This window comes from Diabrotica virgifera, chromosome 3 (assembly GCF_917563875.1).
Source record: "Diabrotica virgifera virgifera chromosome 3, PGI_DIABVI_V3a".
NCBI classification, from domain to species: domain Eukaryota; kingdom Metazoa; phylum Arthropoda; class Insecta; order Coleoptera; family Chrysomelidae; genus Diabrotica; species Diabrotica virgifera.
In genome coordinates this window covers 206,169,573-206,192,262 of record NC_065445.1, presented here as the reverse complement: position 1 = coordinate 206,192,262, position 22,690 = coordinate 206,169,573, and the positions used below count along the sequence as shown (strand labels likewise).

General features: G+C 32.7%; 1 protein-coding gene across 2 annotated transcripts in view; it reads right to left on the bottom strand.

Moving 5' to 3' along the window:
* Nucleotides 1–22,690, bottom strand: part of LOC126881508 (cytochrome P450 4d2-like) — a 142,095-nt gene that overhangs the window by 53,415 nt on the left and 65,990 nt on the right. For both annotated transcript variants that reach the window (XM_050645801.1, XM_050645802.1), the window contains 3 exons: nt 10,881–11,275; nt 10,086–10,154; nt 8,318–8,489 (listed from right to left, as the gene is read on the bottom strand). In XM_050645801.1, the coding sequence (XP_050501758.1) occupies nt 8,318–8,489; nt 10,086–10,154; nt 10,881–11,275 (636 nt within the window). The remainder of the gene's footprint in view (nt 1–8,317; nt 8,490–10,085; nt 10,155–10,880; nt 11,276–22,690) is intronic.

Below are 22,690 nucleotides of genomic sequence, written 5' to 3'. Positions count from 1 at the left end.
TTGTGACATGTCTAAACTCTCTTCATTGTCACTTTCTTGAATATCGTACATTTCATCACAGTCTCTTTCTTAATTCATTGGGTAATTTTATTTTATTTTCCCCAGAGTAACATCTGAAAATTATTTTGATACTTTAAAATTTTTATGATTAATAATTTAAATTAACTATATACATTGACTTAATAATTACTTTATTATGAGTATTTATTTTTGACTTGTTCTGAACGATTACTACTGCATATATTTATTTCTGGTTAGAGCTTTTGCTCCTGTTTTCTTTGAGAAAAATTTCTCACCTGTGTTCGAAATTTTTCTAATGAGTTGAGGGAGTGTATAACATTCCTGTTTTCTTTGAGAAAAATTTCTCACTTGTGTTCAAAATTTTTCTGATGAGTGAGAGGAGTTTGTAACGTTACAAACGTCACATCTTTGTTATTTTATTTTTAAATAATTATTTTACTTTATTTTCTTTAATATTTCATTAGTAATAATTTTCTTCTATTTGTTTTACCTGTTTTCTTCGTTAAAAACTCGTTGGCGCCCTTTTTTGTTATCTTCATTTTTTATCTTCTTTTATTATCTTGTACTTACTATATCTCTTTTCATCTAATATCTAAATCATCAACTGAACATACTGAACGTACCCCGTATATTCTTACTCTGTAAGTATTTCTCTTTCAATGCGGAACATGCCTGCTACTTCATAGTACTTGATCGTCATTTCAAACGTCGCACTGTCATAAAAGTGACACTTCCTCCCTACCCGCTGACACAAAATGAAAATGGAAGGGACAGGGAAAAATTATCTATTTAAAGAGATGAGTCCATAAGGCCTTATCTATTTCCAGACTTAATTTTCTCTTGGGGTGAGTTGTGTATTCTAATTATTTTTTTTTAATTACATTTCTAAATCTAACGGCTTTTTCTAAATTTTTTATATCTAACCTAACCTACAATGTTAAAAGCATGGTTTCTGATATGTTAGTTTTAAATATACCTTTTTAATTTACATATATGCACGTTTAGTAATCAAATTTTAACTATTCTCCGCATCTAAATATCATTTAATTTATTCTTGTCAAGTGCTACTCTTTCTGACGATTAGAATGGCAGACGGCACACGTTGGTTTATCTTCTTGATTGTTGATATGTGTTTTACTGTTCTAGTTTTTGGGATAAAGATCATCGTTATCCCTCTGGGAGCTTCAAGAATCCTCAAATCGCCGGCGATACAACAACGAGGGACATGTCATCCATACTGCAACCACAGCAACTAGACTGCAACGACCAACATCCGTAGGCCTGGTGGAGTACAGCCTTTGGAACCCAGAGCCCGTTGCAGAACTAGCAGCAGTACCATTCAATATCAAGAAGTTACCATCAGATACCAAAGCCATAAGTATAATCAAGAATTGTTAGTTTTTGTCAAGAATTTAACCTTCCGTTACTCGCGCCAATTTTTTTGATCGAATACTCGCGCACGGTGCAGAAGACCGGGTCCAAAAATATGGGCGAACAATATTAAAAATATTATTTTTTTTTTGCAAAATTGTGTACAATTATATTATTTAATGAATATAATAATATGATCATATAATTTTGTAGATATGCGTTTGTGTCAACATTATATTACTTTAATAAAAAGTAACCTTCCTCAAATAATTTTAATAATAAAAAATGAATAACCATTTTCAATTTCGTTGCAAAACGAAAACACAGCCAACCATATTCTAGTCCAATCAGAGAGTGCCGCAAGCACCCCTACCGGTTTCGAAACTTATTAGTCTCTCATCAGGAGGCACATATGCTGCTCTCCCCGATCCAACCAAAACAAACCCCAGCGTGCAGTCTCGGATTGCAACGAACGAAATGGCATAGATGCCCTAGTGGCAACTGCTAGCAAAAAGAGTAAGTTTTCACTATAATGGCATACAAAACAACATAATGCTATTCTACATCCCACCAGAATGAAAACAATGGGAACCTTCTCTGGTTACACCTCCGAGGCTTCTACAATTTGCAAGCCATACGGATGCTGAGACTAAGGAAGATGAGGGAATTCTACAATTTGCAATTCACTTCCCATCTGCCCATCTGCTTCCCATCTCCCATCTTGTTCCAACAAGAATGGTTCCCTTCATACTCCACACAGAGTAAATGTAAATCAAAAATGAATAACCATTTTCAATTTCGTTGCAAAACGAAAACACAGCCAACCATATTCTAGTCCAATCAGAGAGTGCCGCAAGCGCCCCTACCGGTTTCGAAACTTATTAGTCTCTCATCAAGAGGCACATATGCTGCTCTCCCCGATCCAACCAAAACAAACCCCAGCGTACAGTCCCGGATTGCAACGAACGAAACGGCATAGATGCCCTAGCGGCAACTGCTAGCAAAAAGACTAAGTTTTCACTCTAATGGCATACAAAACAACATAATGCTATTGTACATCCCACCAGAATGAAAACAATGGGAACCTTCTCTGGTTACACCTCCGAGGCTTCTACAATTTTCAAGCCATACGGATGCTGAGACTAAGGAAGATGAGGGAATTCTACAATTTGCAATTCACGTCCCATCTGCTCATCGCGGTAAAGTTCCAACAAGAATGGTTCCCTTCATACTCCACACAGAGTAAATGTAAATCAAAAATGAATAACCATTTTCAATTTCGTTGCAAATTGTAGAATTCCCTCATCTTCCTTAGTCTCAGCATCCGTATGGCTTGCAAATTGTAGAAGCCTCGGAGGTGTAACCAGAGAAGGTTCCCATTGTTTTCATTCTGGTGGGATGTAGAATAGCATTATGTTGTTTTGTATGCCATTAGAGTGAAAACTTAGTCTTTTTGCTAGCAGTTGCCGCTAGGGCATCTATGCCATTTCGTTCGTTGCAATCCGGGACTGCACGCTGGGGTTTGTTTTGGTTGGATCGGGGAGAGCAGCATATGTGCCTCCTGATGAGAGACTAATAAGCTTCGAAACCGGTAGGGGTGCTTGCGGCACTTTCTGATCGGACTAGAATATGGTTGGCTGTGTTTTCGTTTTGCAACGAAATTGAAAATGGTTATTCATTTTTGATTTACATTTACTCTGTGTGGAGTATGAAGGGAACCATTCTTGTTGAAACTTTACCGCGCTGAGCAGATGGGACGTGAATTGCAAATTGTAGAATTCCCTCATCTTCCTTAGTCTCAGCATCCGTATGGCTTGCAAATTGTAGAAGCCTCGAAGGTGTAACCAGAGAAGGTTCCCATTGTTTTCATTCTGGTGGGATGTAGAATAGCAGTATGTTGTTTTGTATGCCATTAGAGTGAAAACTTAGTTTTTTTAATTATAATAATCTTTGCTTCTCCTTCTCGTAATCCATATCTAAATATAAATAAAAAAATATATAAACATTGAAAATAAGAAATAGATCTTAAATTACCTTACTAATTAAAACTATTGATGTCTGATTTAAACACAAAAATTTGTGCACAAATACTCAAACCCGGTGTACTGCATCGTGTTGCCTAATAATAAAAGTACAATAATACTCTTTTTTAGACTGCACGTGGGCTTAACTCACGGTTGACTGATGACTGAAAAGGTATATGCAGCAGCAATTCAAAATCTCCACTACAATCAGAGTTATAAGAAGTTATTTAGAGGGCCGGTCTCATACACCGTGTGCGAGTAACGGAGAGTTAAATATATGTGTTAATGTATTTACTAAGTCATATTTTTATTATATATTTATTGAACAATAAACATGATTAAAAAAAAAATACCAAGTTTCTTGTAAAAGGTATATATTAAAATACCCTAAATAAGGGTCACAATACAAAACGTTTTCGGATTAAGGAATCCATCATCAGTGTTTAAAAGCCCTAAAATTAAGTATAACCTAATTAAATGAGATAAAAGTTAAAATTGACAGAGGTTTTCAAGAACAAGAGGTCATACTTACAAAATTTGCATGCCTGAGCCACCAAAATGTATAGGGTAAAAACCCTTTAAATGTAAATAATAAAGATATTTTACATATTTATATAAAATTCATCGGATGTTATAGATAAACCTGGATGTTACCCAGGGCAACACAGGACTCTCCCCACGTGGTTGGAACTTTTTTTGGAGAAAATCTCACATATTGGATTTCAATGGCCAACTGACAAGTGAATTCAAGAGCAACCCGAAATGACATCAAGAACTGTCAATGTAACCTAGTTGTAATATTACTTCAGCCACAACGTTAAAGATTAATTTAAATGTTTTAAGATAAAAAACAGTATCAAATTTACAAATAGTAAAAATAAAAGATGTTCACAAAATATGAAAGATTTTTTTTTCCTAGAAATAATGCATTAATTAAGTATTCAAAATAGGGAAATGAAATGTTTACGTTACAGGAAGTTATGCAGTCAACAATACCAATAGGTGTTGTATTAGTGGTATGAAATTGTCAATACGATTAGACAAATAATGGTAAAGGCCTTATACTAGGAACACAAAATAGTATGTAATGTGTACATATGTGTACGATTTTAAGAGTATTGATGAAATGATAATTGAAGGGTTGTAAGTCTAAAGGGTCTAAGTGCCATTTCTTTTAATTTGAGATATAACAAAAAAACATCATTAAATAAACAATTCAATGAAATATTTCTTTATTTTTATATAAATCAATTAAAAACATATCTTATATTATAGCAAACCTTAAAATATTAAAAAAAAAGAAATCCAAGGAACCAATACAAAATGAACATTCATTGTGTTAGAATGACTTAAGTACCATTTGAAGCGATATTGAAAATGAGCTAAGTGCCTTTATGGAAGATATCCAGAAAGTTCTTAGACTTCGGTTTGGTTAATAAAATGTTCATAGAATGCTTTCTTTTCGGCGGGTATGTATGGTAGCATGTCCTTCAAATCTTTCAATTTTTCCTTGGAAATATTGTTTCGAGCTTCTAGCACTGGCAAAGTGTAGTTTTTTAATTGATTTGGAGTTTTGCCTTTTTTGAAAACGTTGACACTGTCTCACGGTATTGAGTCATTGTGTGATTACATTAAATCAACACGAGGTAACTTGTCTTTGCTTATGTGAATCCAAGAAATAGTTGAAATTTTTAAGTTTGTCGTATTCAAGAAGTCTGTGGAAGCCTTATTCAGGTCCTTCAAATCATTTTGGTCCAAATTAACAACTTCAAATGGATTTTTGTGACATGATTCTCGTATCATTTTTTCAACATCCTTTGGATCAAAACATTTAACTACTCTCTTTCTTTTTTCAATTTGGGCAAAATCTCGATCGCAGGACATAAAAGAGTGGCCACTGACCAAATACTTATGATCAATAGTGTCATAAATGCCATTAGCTACTAAATAGATCAAGGCAAAAAGAACCATTCTGTTTTTATTCTGGCCTATGCAGTTATCACTCCAAATAACTGCATGCTTTTTTAAAGTTTTAGGTGACATCATGTTTAGTACCTTGAATATGGAAGAGCCGACTTCGTTACCACCTCTTCCTGCATATGACTTATTCCAAAGGCACATGTAAGCCTGTTGGTTATCAGCAATATGAACACATAGATTATAGCATGATACTTGTCTGCTATAAAACATTTGGCTATGTGTCAGTGTTGGTATGAAAATAACTTGTTGCATATCCATAGCCATAGTTATTGTGTTGCTAGCTGGAGACTGAGACTCTACCGCATTAGCTTTCATAGTTTTTTGTGCACTCTCGGCTTTGCGATGATGTAGTTCTAACTCTGCAGTATATTTTGTCTTATCTCTTCGTGCCGAACTTTTTATTTTTGCGTGCAACAAATCACACTTGGTACAAGTATCGGTTCCAGGGCGTCCAAACTTCAAATAAGCAAACTTATCCTTAAAAATGAAGTAATAATATCTGTAGTTAACAGGAGAATTAGGGTATTTTTCTTTGAATGCTTTAAATAAACGATTAATATTTAAGTCCGGGCTCAGACAGAACTTTTGGGTATCATGTCGACTGTAATGACTTTCCTGATATGGGAATGATTTTATATGCTCTATTACAAGATTTTGTATATCAGAGGAAAATTTTCTCGGTTTGTTTCCTGATCCACGGTTGTCTTTATAAATATTTTCTCCACACTTCTTTTTCTCTACCAAAGTCTGTACTTTTTTATGGGATATCGCAAATACTGATTCAAATGTTTTTCTACATACTTGAACGTGATTACCGGTACCATCAGGCAACGTGTAAACTACAGATGTCTGCCTGCGACTCTTCGATTGATCGACGTATGTTCCATGACGTCTTCTCCCTACAGGTATTATTTGAATGAGACCAAGTAAATAAGTACCTGAAATAAAATATTAGTATCAGAATATAAATAATTCATTTTTGAGAATTTTTTGTAAAATTACCGTTTTATTTTAAAGTATTTTTGATTAAGTACTATTTTAATTTTATCTACCTTGTTTTATAGAGTCTCCAATACCGTAATACTCGTTAAAAATCTCTTCCTTTCGGCCGCGTGAAAGAAGTTTACACTGAAATTTGCACTTGCAATTCACCTGAAACCAAAAAATATATTGGATAAATCATCTAAGTATTCATATTAATTTAATATTTTATAATAATTATAATGAAATAACACTGTACAAGTGTACACACACCATAAGTGCATAAAACGAAATCGAAACCGTTGACTGTTACCGTTAATTTTATTTGAATTGGCTGACATTAAAATGATGCCGAAGAGCACATAGCTGTACTACTCAAAATACATTAGAACTAGAAAATCAAAATATTATTAACAAACTTACCTCTATTAAAGTTTTTTTTGCCACTGTAACCTTTTTTGATGTTTTGTACTCCTCTCCATGTAAACGACGTTTCTTTTGTTCGACCTTATAATTATGTTTATTACGTTTTCTTTGAATGTTTTGATCACTGAATAATGCAACGTCCATTTCTTACAGCGTTATTAAGTCAACTATACCCATGCACATAAGCGACCACCACTCCGCAACCTCGCCCCGTTCGCGCACACGCGGTCAGACCCTTTTGAGCGAAACCAGTGGTGGCACTTAGACCCCGGTATAACTTTATCTCGATGTCTATAAATAATAATAATTATTATTTACAGACATCGAGATAAAGTTTTACTAGGCTTGGCACTTAAATCCTATTTTCGCAAAAATACTGACTTGATTTTTTGGCACTTAGACCCTTTAGAATTACAACCCTTCAATTGTTTAATGACTGATAACTTTCTTGGTAGTCGACCCAACATAAATTGTATAATGATAGAAAAAGTGATATGATAATTGTAAAAATACTGTTTTGTTTTTATCTGATATTTATCTGAAAATGAGACTAAAGTAACTTGATGAAACTGAGTCCTCCAGAGATCTGACATCAAATTGGTTAAAAATGAAATGGTTGTAAAATATGGGGGGGAGTAGGACAGTATGAGAAGTCTGACAGAGTATGTTGTGATATTGGACCATGGAAGATGTGTAGTGTGTTGTTATGAAATAAGAGTTATCTAATCTATAAGCTATGAGATGAGGCTAAGAAGACAGGTGGCTGGAATGAGACTCAATTCTGATGGATGTGGTTGTATATGTGATGTAGGAGCTAAATTTTGGAAAATTAAAGCTGGTGTGAAATAATGAGGATGTAAGAGGATGAGGTACAAATGAATATTAAAGAGTTAAAGTAAGATGTTGCTTATCGACAATTGGGAGTGAAATAGATGTATGTGGTAGTCATGAATGGTGTAGCAGAGAAGAGGAAATTGTATCTGATGTGGTTTATGAAAAAAGTTGACGGTGTAGGGGTTGAAAATCTCGGTTAAATGACACATGGCGATTGACACAATTAGGACTTCTCTGCTTCTCTTTAACTATTTCTAAGTCATCATACAGGTCCAATTTTAGAAAGTTTTTTTGTGAAATATTATGTAATGACGAGACATCTTCTGGGATATTAAGGGTATGTTTGTTTTTAGATGTTTGTTTGTTTTTAACATGATTAGTTAAAAATACTGTTTCGTTTGCTTTCATTCCAAACTTTCATAGTTCATTTCTAAGATTAGAACAAGACGAACACACACCTGAGTGACTGAGCTAAGCTGAGGGTGTAGCGGATGCTATATGTGTAGCTATCTTGGATGATTGAAATAATATTTTCGAATATTATTTCAATTAGCTGGGGTAGTCCACCGCTAATTTCGTTTCGAAGTATCAGCATAAGAGTTCGATTAAATATCAAGTAAACTTTTTTTATATTAAATTGTCCCATTTATGAGATTATTTCGAAAATTGAAAAAACTTACCGTACTCTAGATCTTCAGATAATTCCCGCCCTATATATGGCACAGCCGGATATATTCTTAGAGTTTCCTTGATTACCAACTCTAAATATTTCATATCATTTAAATTTGCAACTGTTGGTTTAGCTGTTTTGAAATCAGCAAAAAGCGATTTTTGTTCCTCGTATGCCTTTTTCTGTAATCAGTTTTATTTATAAATTTATTTATAAATATTACTTTTGTAAGTAACATTAGAGATACAATTTATATAAACAATTATAAATCTTATAATATACAGGGTGTAACAAAAATACAGGTCATAAATTAAACCACATATAATGGGACCAAAAATAGTCCGAAAGAACCTAACTTACCTTAGTACAAATATGCACATAAAAAAGTTACAACCCTTTGAAGTTAGAAAATGAAAATCGATTTTTTCGAATATATCGAAAACTATTGGAGCTTTTGTACTGAAAATGGACATGTGGCAATCTTATGGCAGAAACATCTTAAAGAAAAATTATAGTGAAATTTGTGCACCCCATAAAAATTTTATGGGGATTTTGTTCCCTTAAACCCCCTCCCTTTTGTGTACGTCTCAGTTAAATTATTATTGTGGTGCCATTAGTTAAATTCAATATTACTAAAACTTTTTTGCCTCTTAGTATTTTTTCGATAAGGCAGTTTTTATCGAGTTGAGGCTTATTTTTCAATATGTTGACATAAAAATTTTTGGGGGTTTTGTTGTCTTTTAAACCCCCCAAATGTTTGTGTACGTTCCAATTAAAATATTACTGCGGTACCATTAGTTAAACACAGTGTTTTTAAAACTTTTTAGCCTCTTTGTATTTTTTCGAAAAGGCACATTTTATCGAGATGTTGTTTTTTTTTTATATGGTTCAAAATATCCCTAAAAATGTAAATCATAAATAAATTTTCATATTATTAGTACAGAGTCTCCATAATCGTACTTAACCATATACAAATATGTGGTGGATACGACAATTATTCGAAATATATCGATAAAAACTGACTTTTCTAAAAAGTACTAAGAGGAAGAAAAGTCTTGAAAACATTGTGTTTAACTAATGGTACTACCATATTAATTTAACTGGAACGTACACAAAAGTTTGGGGGGGTTTAAAGGAACATAACGCCTATAAAATTTTTATGGGAGGTCCAAATTTCACTATAATTTTTTTTAAGATGCTACTACAATAAGGGCCGGTACTTCATGTCCCGGTTAAACCTCGCTTAGCTAACCGGGGTTTAATCGGGACAGAAAAGTACCTCATAGGGCCTCTTGCGTTGTAATAAAAGCAATTATAATTATTATTATAATTATTTATGAATATAGTAATAAGTATAATTGCGTTTATGTATATGTTATGCATATATTTCTGTCCCGATTAAACCTTGGTTAACTAACCGGCTGTTAACGGAGATATAAAGTACCGGGTTCATCTTTCGAGTCATTCCGGAAAAGACTTAAAAATTATCTCACAGGTGCAGAGAAATGGGAAGTTGCTCCATCTTATGGAAAAAGAAAGTTTTATTTACGATAAAGGTCGTCTGGCTTAATTATGTGTATTAAGGCCATCCAAAGTTGCCGTTAAAAAATGGAACAACCATATCTATGATCCCTGAAAATTCCTGCCAAAACTTCAGTTTCTGTGGACTTATCCCTTATGAACAATTTCGAAAAGTTTTAAAAGGTTTTTTTAAAGAATAATAGGATTAAATTTAAAACAAGTGATATTCATGTTTAGTAAAAAATCTATATAAATACCTGAACTTCTGGGTTATTTGCCAACGAATATAAAGCAAAACTAATTGCAGATGATACGGTATCATGACCCTACAACAATTATTAATAAGTATTATTTAATAGTCCATTCATTCACAGTAAAATATTGCAAAACCTCCCAATTTTAAAGAACTGTTTGGATTGACATGAATTTGGCATACACATGGCTAACATGTCGTAGAAAAACATTGATAGTGTGCCGATGTGTGATTTTTCCCTGGGGGATTACTTTCACCCCTTCTCGGGGGTGAAAAAATATACGTTCAAAATAAGTCCGGAAATGGATAAACTGACTAATTCTAAGCAACTTTTATTCTATAATATAGTTTTTTCAATAAGTTAATACTTTTCGGTTTCGTTTATCAACAGCGAATATTTTCGAGATCCCTTTCATTTTTCAACAAAACAAAACTACATTTTTAGACGTTTTTTCGCAAATAACTCAAAAAGTAAGTATTCTATCGATAAAAAACATTTTTAGCAAAAATATGGCTTAAAAAAGTGACAAAAATAGTGTATGTATTAGGACTATAGACCAAGTAGAAGTAAGAATATAAAAGTTGCTTCACTAGAACCCAAGGTAATGCAATTTTTTTATGTTTCCATTCTGAAAGTTAAATTTCATTTTTTTCTCAGCTCAATAACTAGTATTTTTTAAAAGAAATTTTATATTAGTGGAACCAGAACCATCAAAAATATGGTATAAAAACAAATAATTGATAAAAAAGAGCAAAATAGCTAAATTGAATATTACCTAAAACAAATGCCAATACCAACCTCAAACATAAAAGTATCAACTTCTTCTCTTATATCCAATCGACTTAGAGGCTTTCCATCTATCGTGCATTCTAACAATAAATCCAAAAATGCCAACCTTTTTTTCTGGTTAAACTCATCGATACCAGTCTTATGACTAGATTCATATACATCATTTTTGACATTAACACATTTAATTCGTTCCGTAATTCTTTGTTGTATAATATTGTCTGTGTGAGCATGAAGTACCTTTATTGCTCTTTTTTCAAGGAAATAGTTTAATGTTAGTGGATATAAAAACTGACTAACCATACTATATTGATTCATTGCGAAAATTTTGCATACTTCTTTAACGCTTCTTACGTATGCAGAGGTTTTTGTAACTTGAGAATTCAACTTATAGCCCATAGAAGCCTCTGAAATAAAAAATCTTTCTATTATACTGCCGTGCTAGGCCCAGAGGCGGTAACTAACATTTCACAAAATGGTGGCAAAATCGATTTCAAAATTGAGTGCTAAAATTTTGGCCCGTAAGGGATTTATGGGCTAGCTAATAGTTTTTATGCATGGATATATGCCCCAGTTTATTAAGGGAACCATTAATTATATTTTAAAACAAAGTTTTACAAAAAAAGAGGTATATACCGCTAAAACGTTTTATCAAAACTTACTATAAAACTAAGCCTATTAGCGGTATGTGGTTTACAGTTGTGATTGATATGAAATAAAAAGCTTTTCTGTGTATTACAGTTTATTAAATTGAAAGAATTAAAGTACTATTAAATGTTATTATTTTGTTGAGCTACAATATGACAACAACAAATTGACAATATTTAGTTGTAGTTATATCTGTTTCTTTCAAGAGTCAATAAATACATATTGGTTCATTAATATTAATGTTCTATTTGTGATTCAATATAGACAATTTAATAGACCACCAAACAACATAATTTATGTCTGGTACATTTACAAAACATATTTAGTATTACAATACAATTGTATTACCTCATAATTAACATTTTTTATAAAATCTTTTATAGTGCGTCTAATAATTTGGGCAGAACTGTACATATACTAAACAGAATTCGTTCAGATTGTTATAGATGTTTAAACATCTGCTGAAGCGTTTTAAAGAATTCTTCAACTGTGAATGTGATTGTAAACCATACTTTTGACTTTCTCAGCTATTTTTATTTTGTTTCTTAGCGACAAAGGTTTGCTATTTTACGACAGGCCTGAGTTATTATAGAGCTTCAAGATTTTTATGATCGCCGACACCTGCCCTAATATTATTATGTATTGTTATATTATTGGGTATTTCACAATATTAGATTTGGGAAAATACCATAATTTACAATTACGTATTTTTTATGGGAAATAAGCCACAATTTTACTAAAAAATGAATTTATTAACGTTTCGAAGCTTATAATTAAGACTCAATATATAATAATTAACTTATAATTATAATTAAGACTCAAGTGTATAGAAAACCAACACACACCAACAGATATCTCAATTACAAATCAAATCACAACATCAACGTTAAAAAGGGAATCATTAAATCCTTATATGATAGAGCCAAAATTACTTGTTCTAACGAAAATTAATTTTTAGAAGAAAAACAATTGTTAACATCTGTTTTATTAAAAAATGATTATCCTTTATCATTTATAAATAAGGAATTGACAAGATTAGATCGAATGGAACAGAACAACTTAGAACGGGATGCTACAACATTCACAAGAAATAATACGAGGAAAATAACAATACCATATATAAAAGGACTATCCGAGAAACTTAAAACGATAGGAAATAAATTCAACATTTCAACAACATTCAAAACAACAAACACATTGAGATCTATTCTATCTAAAACTAAACCTAACAATGAACAAGAAAGAACAAAGAATTGCATTTATAGAATACCTTGTGAATGCGAACAATTTTATTTAGGTGAAACATCAAGACCATTAAACGTTAGAATAAGTGAACATCAGTCTTATATTAAAAACAGAGAATTTGATAGATCTCAGATATGTCAACATGCATGGGATAATGAACATAGAGTCCAGTGGAGAGATTCAAGTATAGTCCTGAAAGAATCAGATAGTAAAAAGAGAAAAATCAAAGAAGCGGCTCTAATTATGCTAAATGAAACCAATTGTGTCGCAAATTCCTCGGTAGAATGCAGTAGGATGTGGTTACCCATACTGAAAGAGGAAGTCAATAGAAAGAAAATACCACGATTAGTAAATCAATAACATATCGAGTTAGTACAAGTTTTATTTAGTATTACTTATTGTATATCTATGTAATATTATTATTATTTATAATTTAAACATATTAAAGTCAGAATTTGGTATTAGTTTTTTGAAGGTAGATTAAATGTAAGACCAAATACTTACGATGTCGGGATAGTATCACGAGGTTTTTTCCTGGTTTTCCCTCGTGATTTACTATGGAATCTCTAACGCGAGAATTTTACTGTCATCGTTGCATTTGGTTGTCTTTTAAAGACAGATCACATGCTATGATTTTTTGCAACGGATATTCTTGAGTTAGGATTGATTTCATGTAATCGAATGAACTATCTTTTAGTAAAGTCGTCCCAGGAACGCAACTCATAAATATTGGCGATATCATTTTAAAGTCTTCTACTTTAAAATGTATAATATACGTCTGAATTGCCAATATAAATGAGTCAGATTAAATAAATTATTAGAAGAATTTTTTTACTTAGCAACAACATGTTTGTTTTATTTTAATAGTATTTTGTATTTTGACAACGAAACCCGATTTGGGCTTCGAAACGTTAATAAATTCATTTTTTAGTAAAATTGTGGCTTATTTTCCATAAAAAATACGTAATTATAAAAATGCCACAAGGAAATAGCTTCAGAACAACACCATAATTTACAGTAATTAGGGCAAATTTTAACATTTTATTAGTTGTATTGTACAAACTAGTTATATGTTATGATTAAAATATGATGACCATTGTCTTTTAGACCGAAAAATACCTAATTATGGGACATATAAGATTTTTTAAAATATGCAAACAAATTTTTGGATTATTATCCAGGTACCTGACGCATTCTTAGAAAATTTATAAAGGAATAAAACCAGCATTTTTGTATAAAACTTACGTAAAGAATTCTCAAAAGATTAAATAAAGATATCCCAAATCTACAGTCCCGTATCTATAATAGCATTTTATAACTAGACTACTAGACATTATCTAGTTAAACAATGATATTAGCTTGTATTTAAACAAAAAAAAAGCAATCAATGGGACTGTTAATTTTAATCCCATGTACGACCAACACAGGGTTTAAACATACAGAAAACTGAAACAAACCTTGAAACAAAGTATGAAACGAACCTTGCGCCTGTATAGGCTGAACTTAGTTTTTTTTCACCTCTTGTAATTACTTTAAAATAAATTCTTCTCTTTCTACAATATTGTCTTCAGTGGTATCACCTCGTGGTTCACAACTCTTACTCGACTCTACTTGATTTTCTAAAAAAACATAATACCTATTTTAAGTCTCTTTTCTTAAAAATGTTTGTGGACAGCGTGTGGATATATTATTAAATTTTTAAAACCTAATTAAAAAAAAAAGACGTATTTTTTAAATATGAAAATCTCTTACTGCCTAATTCAAGATATAAAAAATCATCCACCTGGGGCAGATTCATATTGTTTAGGACAACATAATTTGGTTAATTCTTGAAATATTATAAACAAAAATGAAAATACATTTCAATAGATATAATTAACTCGAAAATTTCTTACCATCCTCGGTAATTATTTCTTTTACTAACTATCTAATGCCATCCCCTCTTTGTGAACACACACACACAACTCTTTTAACCCTTAACTGGTCCGGCGTCGTCTGACAGACGATTCAATAATTTTGATTATTTTTTATTGGAAATTGGCACCGCCCACAGGCAAGTCGTTCTATCTAATCCTTAAACTATTGGATCTTGATAAGTGGGTGTATTTGAGACAAGTTTCTCTCAGTTCCTAAAAAGTTATCGCAACAGTTAGGTTGAGAGTAGTTTCTCAGACGACGCCGGACCGTTGGTGTCACTTTTTTGTGTTCATACTTGGAATTCAAGAAGAACAAGAGGATGTTCTTATTTTAGAAAAACGCAAGATTTGCAGTTTATGACCTTGTAGAAAGCGCAGGATAACAAAATACCTGTGCTTGCGTTGCAAAAAGCTTGTTTGTTTGGGATGTACAAAACCACTACCTATGTAAAAATTGCATATAAAATAGGTAAAGTTTGACTGATGCTGGAAACAAACATTTTTGATCGATTTTTATTTTACCTGGTTTTTTGTTTAGTGTGCAGTTTGAACATATATCCTAGCAATACATTTTGTTTTTCATGTTGTTTTTATATTTTTTTTATTTACTTTACAAAACTATGTACTTTTTCACAAATATTTGTGCGGATTTCAGTTTTATCTTAATATTTTTTTTAACCCAAATAACGCCCAAATCTAATACGTTCACTTTTATATAAACATATCAAGGTATGTTTGTAACATTTATTTATATAAAAAAATTATTTTTGAGTGTTGTTTGGCTTTCTTGAAAACAGTAGTCTCGCAGACGATGCCGGACCAGTTACGCTACTGCTACAGTACCGGACCAGTTAAGGGTTAACTAACACAATAATTTATTATAAAGTTAGGCCGAATTTACTTTGCAATACTAAGGCAATTTGGCGGTTTCCAAATGTAGGCGTAGCATTCTTGAAAGTAGATTAGCGGTAAGTGCAGTATGCTAAGGTATATGGAAGCAACTGTAGCAGATACCGTCAAAACGCCATAGTATTTAACATTTGCCGGCAAATGGCTTAGTATTTTAACTGAAAAGTGTAGATACCGCTAACAAAATTGCATTTTTTTTTTAATATAATGCTTCTACAACTCCAAAAACTCTATAAATATATACTAAATACCCTATTTTACCTAAAAGTACAAAAATCTCATTTTCGATAAAAAATCAGTTCCCGCCTTTGGGCTTAGCACGACAGTATACTTGGGGCAAATTAGAAAAAACTAAGGAAATATTATTTACCAGCAATTTAATTGCTGGAATCCAAACTTATAATTGTATTTATTAATAATATTGGTATAGACAAGGCGAAAACGGCGGGTTCGAAGGGAAAAATATTCCCATGAGATTTTTTTGCATAATCACATTCGTGAGACATCCCAGAATAAGGTTCAAGAAGTCGCCCACGTGAAAAGTGGGCCAATTTTTTTAACAATTTTTTTTTAATCAATTTGCAAGAATCAATATTTTTGGCCCGAACAATTTTTTCTTTATTTTTTTGGTCCATTCTGGACAAAAAAGATCTCTTATAATTTTTCTCTAAAGTTGATCGTTTTCGACTTATAAGCAATTTAAAATTGAAAAAAACGAAAAATGGCGATTTTCAAGGCTTAATAACTCGGTTAAAAGTTATTACTATGAAAGTCAATATATGACTAAATTAAAGTTTAAAGCGCCGCCTACAAGATCCTGAAGAAATTTTTGTCATTATTTTATTACTAAGCTGTTATTTTTAAGTAATAATAATAAGCGCCATGCACGTGTGCGGGGCTGTAAATGCTGAGTGCGAGAGAGAAGCCATTCCAGCAGTCCAATTGTGCATCTTACTCGCACTCACATTTACAGCAGCGTCAATACGATCTAACCACTCATTGTTATTCATTAAAAATAACAGCTTAGTAGTAAATTAATGACACATATTTCTTCAGGATCATGTAACGGCGACTTTAAACTTTGATTTAGTCACTTTCTGACTTTCAGAATAATAATTTTTGACCGAGTTATTAAATCTTAAAAATGGCCATTTTCGCGTTTTTCAAATTTTAAATTGCTGATAACTCGAAAAAAATTAACTTTAGAGAAAAATTATAAGAGACCTTTTTTGTCCAGAATGCTCCAAAAAAAAACCTAAAAAAATTAGTACGAGCCAAAAATATTGATTTTTGCAATCTGATTAAAAAAAAATTGTTAAAAAAAATTTGGCCCACTTTTCTCGTGGGCGACTTCTTGAACCTTATTCTGGGATGTCTCACGAATGTGATTATGTAAAAATATCTCATGGGAATATTTTTCCCAACGAACCCGCCGTTTCCGCCTTGTCTAGTATGCAAAGTCCACAGATAGTGTGATATATTTTTTTAAACAAATTAGCGTTCCGAAATAACGTTTTTTCAATTACTTCACTGTAACTCTGAAAATCTTCAGAGATAACTTTACATCAAAAACACTCAGATAAAAATTAATCATAATTTGATTTTGCATAGATATATCTTTTTTCTGACTTGTTTCGACGAAAATTTTCTTCGGAAAATCCGGGATTTCCCAACAAAGTCTTTTATTTTCTACTAAAATTTTAGGTAAGTAAAATTATTTATCATGGTCGGTCATGACGGCTCAGTTGGATGAGGCGCAGTCGATCGACAAGTTTATGTAGTGGATTTGCGAGCGAGGTTCGAGCCTCAGCGAGGTCATTTGAAATTAATAAAAGCCCAACGTCGTAGTATAAAATTCAATAGAATCTACGACTTGGCTTGGAATATATATTATATGAATATACATAGGGTGTAAAAAATGAATTACATATTCTGGGGCCAAAAATAGTTCGATTTAACCTAACTTACCTTAGTACAAATGCGCACATAAAAAAGTTTATAGCCCTTTGAAATTACAAAATTAAAATCAATTTTTTCCAATATATCGGAAACTATTACAGATATTTTATTGAAAATTGACCTTTGTCATTCTTATGGTAGGAACCTCTTTTTTTTTCCTTACATTACGCATCAACCACGCAGGGTTATTAGCGTGTATGGATTATGTTACAAAATTATAACTTAAAAATAGATTTTAAACATAACAATAGGAAATTATAAAAAGCTCTAAATATATACAAAGTAAAGTAAAATACTATATTTTTGGTAAGAGGTTGCAGTCTTTGAGGAATGTGAAGATGCTTTTTGTATCACTGTCTTTTCCGAGTGCACTATTTAATGTTGGTGGTATGTTGCACTTTTTTCGTTGCACTTTATACTTCGGACACTGCAATAAACAATGCTTTACGGTAAGGACACTTCTACACAAATCACACACAGGTTGATCGGCACGTTGGAGTATGTAGTCATGGGTTAATCGAGTATGGCCAATCCGGAGACGAGTGAAGATTACTTGCTCTCTTCTGTTTTTGAATTGTGGAATTTGATTGTGGTTAATGTCAACTTCGTATAGCTTGGTTGATGAGTCCCGCCATGTATCCTGCCATATTTTAAAAGTATTTACTTTGAAATATGCTTTCAGGTCGGTGTGTAGGGTTTTCATGTTCTCTTCTGCGTTTGGGTTATTAGGTGCATTCTTTGCTATTTTGTCCACAACCTGGTTACCTTCGATTCCAGTATGAGATGGTACCCAAATAAAATTAACTTTAATATTCATATTTTCTGCATATTTCAGTTCCTTTTTAATGAAAAGTAGTAGTGGATGATCAGAATAGAGTTGTTTTAATGCCAATATTGAGCTGAGAGAATCTGTGATAATGATGTTTCTCTTATTATTTTTGTTAACTATCAGAGCCAGTGCTTTTAAAATAGCAAACAGTTCAGCGGAGAACGTTGTTGTATATGAAGGTAACTTATAAGCTGCTGTGTAATCTGACGAGTAGATTGCTGCGCCAGTTCCGTCTTCGTTTTTGGAGGTATCAGTGTAAACTTTGAAGCAGCTACCATATTTGCTTAATATTTTAAGAAATTCTTGATTGATTTGACTTGCAGGCGTTTCTGATTTGTTTAGTCGCAATAAGCTGGTATCAGTAGAGGGAAGGCGAATTGTCCAAGGAGGAGGGGTTTGGATTGCGGAAATATCGTAGATGTCTGGAAAATGAATACCTATTTTTGATAAGTAAGTTTGTATGCGGTAATAAAAAGGGTGGTCAGTTCTATTTGAGTTTTGGAAACAACTTTTAAAGCGGTCAGCAAATACGTTGTGTATAACTGGGTTATCTTGGTTAGAGGATACTGCAGCGGCATAAGAAAGACTTAGATATTGTCTTCTAAGCGATAGTGGGATCTCTCTAGTCTCCCAGTATAGAGTTTGTATTGGACTTGTGTGGTGTGCTCCTAAGGAAATTCGAAGACATGTATTTTGAATCACATCTATTGTTTTTAAGTACGTCTTTTTTGAGGAGTTGTAAACGATTAAGCCGTAGTCAAGTTTGGAACGTACTAGGGCCTTGTAGATATGTAGTAATGTAGACGAGTCGGCGCCCCATTTTTTGTTTGCAAGTGATCGTAACAAATTTATTTCAGGCTGACCTGTCTTTTTTAAATATTCTAAATGTATTTTCCAAGTTAGTTTTTGATCAAATATCATACCGAGAAATCTAACTTCGTCTACATATTTAACCTGTGCTCCATTTAAGTATAAGTTCTTCAGTTGTATTTGGTGACTTTTCGTAAAACACACTGCTTTGGTTTTAAGGGTATTAAACTGAAGTCCACTTGTGGATGACCATTCTTCAATATGATTTATGGTTTTTTGGACATGGTTATGGATGGTTGTTGGGTTCTTTCCTCTACAAAGTATAACCAAATCATCTGCATATAGCCTAGCTTTTACAGGATGTTTAATTTTTGCGGTAATAGAGTTCATAGCTATAAGAAACAGAGTTGTGCTAAGGTTCGAGCCCTGTGGTATACCATTTTCTTGATTTCTTGTTGAGGAATATACGCCATCTACTCTGACTTGAAACTGTCTATTTTCTAATAAGTTTGATGTATATTTGAGTATATTACCTCTAATTTTCCATTCGCTAAGAGTTTTTAATATTGATAATTTCCACACTGTATCGTAGGCTTTACGAATGTCGAAAAATATTCCGATACAATGTTGCTTAATTGCAAAAGCCTCATGTATTTCCGATTCTACGTCAATAAGATTGTCTACAGTAGAACGATGTTTTCTGAAGCCACTCTGTTCTGGTATGATCAATTTTTTTGATTCCAGATACCACATTAGTCTGTTATTTATTATTTTCTCTAGCATTTTACCCATACTACAGGTAAGAGATATTGGCCTATATGTTTCGGGATCTGATTTTGATTTACTTTGCTTAGGAATAGGAATTATTATTGAATTTCTCCACGATTTTGGAAATAAACTTTTCGAGGAGATTAAGTTGAAAATGCTGAGTAAGTGTTCTTTAGATGGGTAGGTGAGGTTTTTTAGAAAAATAGTGGGTATATTATCTGGTCCAGGGCACGAGTTGTTACAGTTTTTTATTACCGCTTCTAATTCATTCATCGATATTGGAAAGTTTATTTCACTATTATTTTGATCTTCATAATCTATGGTATATCTTTTTTCATTTCTTTTGTTCCTTAAGAAATTTGGTGAATAGTTTGCGTCGCTTGAATTTTTTTCATAAACTAATGCCAGTATATTTGATATTTCCTTTTGGGATTTATATATTATATTATTTTGCTCTAACAGATTTATTGACTTGTGTGATTTTGCACCAGATATTCTTTTTACTTTTTTCCATACAGTTGTCATTTGAGTAGAACTGTCAATTGTTGAAACGTATATTTTCCAAGATTCGCGCTTAGCTTTTTTGATAGTAAATCTGGCTATAGCTCTTAATCGTTTAAATTCTAAAGAGTTTTGTTCATTTTTCTGTCGTTTGAATTTATTAAACGCTTTTTTGGATTGTTGTATTACTTGTCGACATTCATGATTACACCAAGGAACTGGATGGAATTTACTATTGAAGTTAATTTTTCCAATATTTCTATCTGCTGAATCTATTATTAGTTTTGTAATGAAATCTACCTTTTCGTTCACATTACTATTTTCATTTATGGCATGCAAGTTGCGTTCGATATGATTTTGAAATTTCGTCCAATCCGCATTTTTTAAGTTCCATTTTGCTTCTGGTATAGCTGTAGATGCATCTCCGTTATGGATTAAAATAGGATAATGGTCGCTTTCGTATGGCTCTGGTAATACATCCCATGAAAGTGTATGCGTTATTGATGGTTCACATATAGATAGGTCGATAGCAGAACCCTCGCCCGTTCTTATGTCGAAACGGGTATCTTGTCCATCATTAAGTCAGTTTACGTTGAGTTTTTCCAGAAGTACTTCTATTTTTCTACCAAGATGTGTTAATTTTTTTGAGCCCCATAAAGGATTATGTGCGTTGAAGACCCCGAAAATTAATCGTGGAGTAGGAATTTGTTCTAAAAGATCCGATATTTCGTTATGGTTAAGTTCTTGATTGGGGGGGATGTATATGTTACATACGGAAAAACTAGTTACGTCTTTGATTCTGACTGCAATTGCCTCAATGTTTGTTTCTAGTGGTATTGCTGTGCTATTAATGTCGTCCTTTATGTATATGGCTACTCCTCCACTGGCGATTTTAGCATGTTGTCGATTTTTAAAGAAACAATTAAAGTTTTTTAGTTTATGTGCAGTGTTGTTTTTAAAATTAGTTTCTTGTAAACATAGAATCATTGGTCTGTATTTTGAGATTAGTATTTGCAACATTTCTAAATGGGTGTAATACCCATTCAGATTCCATTGAATTAAACTAGTAAATGATATTGATATTTTAATATGTGTCCGTAGAGGTGTCGCTTTCTGGTTAGGTATGGAAGGCCGGATCAATCTGTCGTAAAATTTTATTTCTTATTCGGGTGCATGTACTTTTAATTTTTCGGTCAATTAGTTTAGGATAAATTTTTGTCAGTAGGTCTGTAACTACAGAAATTTCATTGGTATACATTTTTGTAATGCTTACTGGGTCGGAAGAGCCTGTACAATTTTCGAAGGAATCTATTAGTTGATCATAGTTTAAGGGATAACTGGAATTTTGGTCTCTAAATAATTCTTCTGTAGGTTTCAGCATTTCCTCTAACGTCTTTTTTGGTTTATTGCCCTGGTTTAATTTAGTCTTTTTCTCTTTGTTTTTTGGTACTTCAAAAGCGTGTTCTGATGAAGGAGTTGGAGAACGCTCAGAAACTGTGCGTTTTTGTGATATTGGATCTGTTTCTATTTGGTTAGTTTGGAGTTCTGTGCTTAGTGTTTCATTTTGTACAACTTGATCGTTAAGTTCGGTTTTATTTTGTGGGATGCCACTCGTTAGTTCTTTAGTCGCCTGATTGTAATTATTTTCAATAGAGTTCTCACCTGATTCTATATTTTGAGGAATTGAAGTGTTGTCACCTGATACAGATGCCTTTGTTGGACAGTCTTTTGCTGAATGCTTGGTGTTTTTGCATATATGACAAGTCTGGTTGTCTAAAGATATCTATATCCTATATGATGTCTCCTCGTGGGTTATAATAAAAGAATCGGGTAAGGTATAGTTGGTTAAAGGAGATATATAGGTTTGTCGCCTAAAGCTTAATATATGCTGGAACTCAGGACTGGAAGTCCCTATACGGAGAAATGATAAGGGTGACAAAAGGTTGACACCAAGTGCTTGCAATTCGGATTCTAAGATTGAGTGTGGAATAGATGGACATACGCCTGAGAGTACTAGTCGTTGACTGGGTGTGATTAGTCGTCGTGCTTGTAAGAGCTGTTGATTAACTTTGATTTTTCCGTGGTTGGTAATAAAGTCGTCCACTAATTTTTCATTTGCTAAGTAAATGCACATTCTGTTGTTGGATAGCTTTGAACAGAAAATAATATTTATTGGTCGAATAATTTGGCTTAAACTGTGGAGGTAATCTTCAATTTTGGTGTTGTCAATTGCGTCG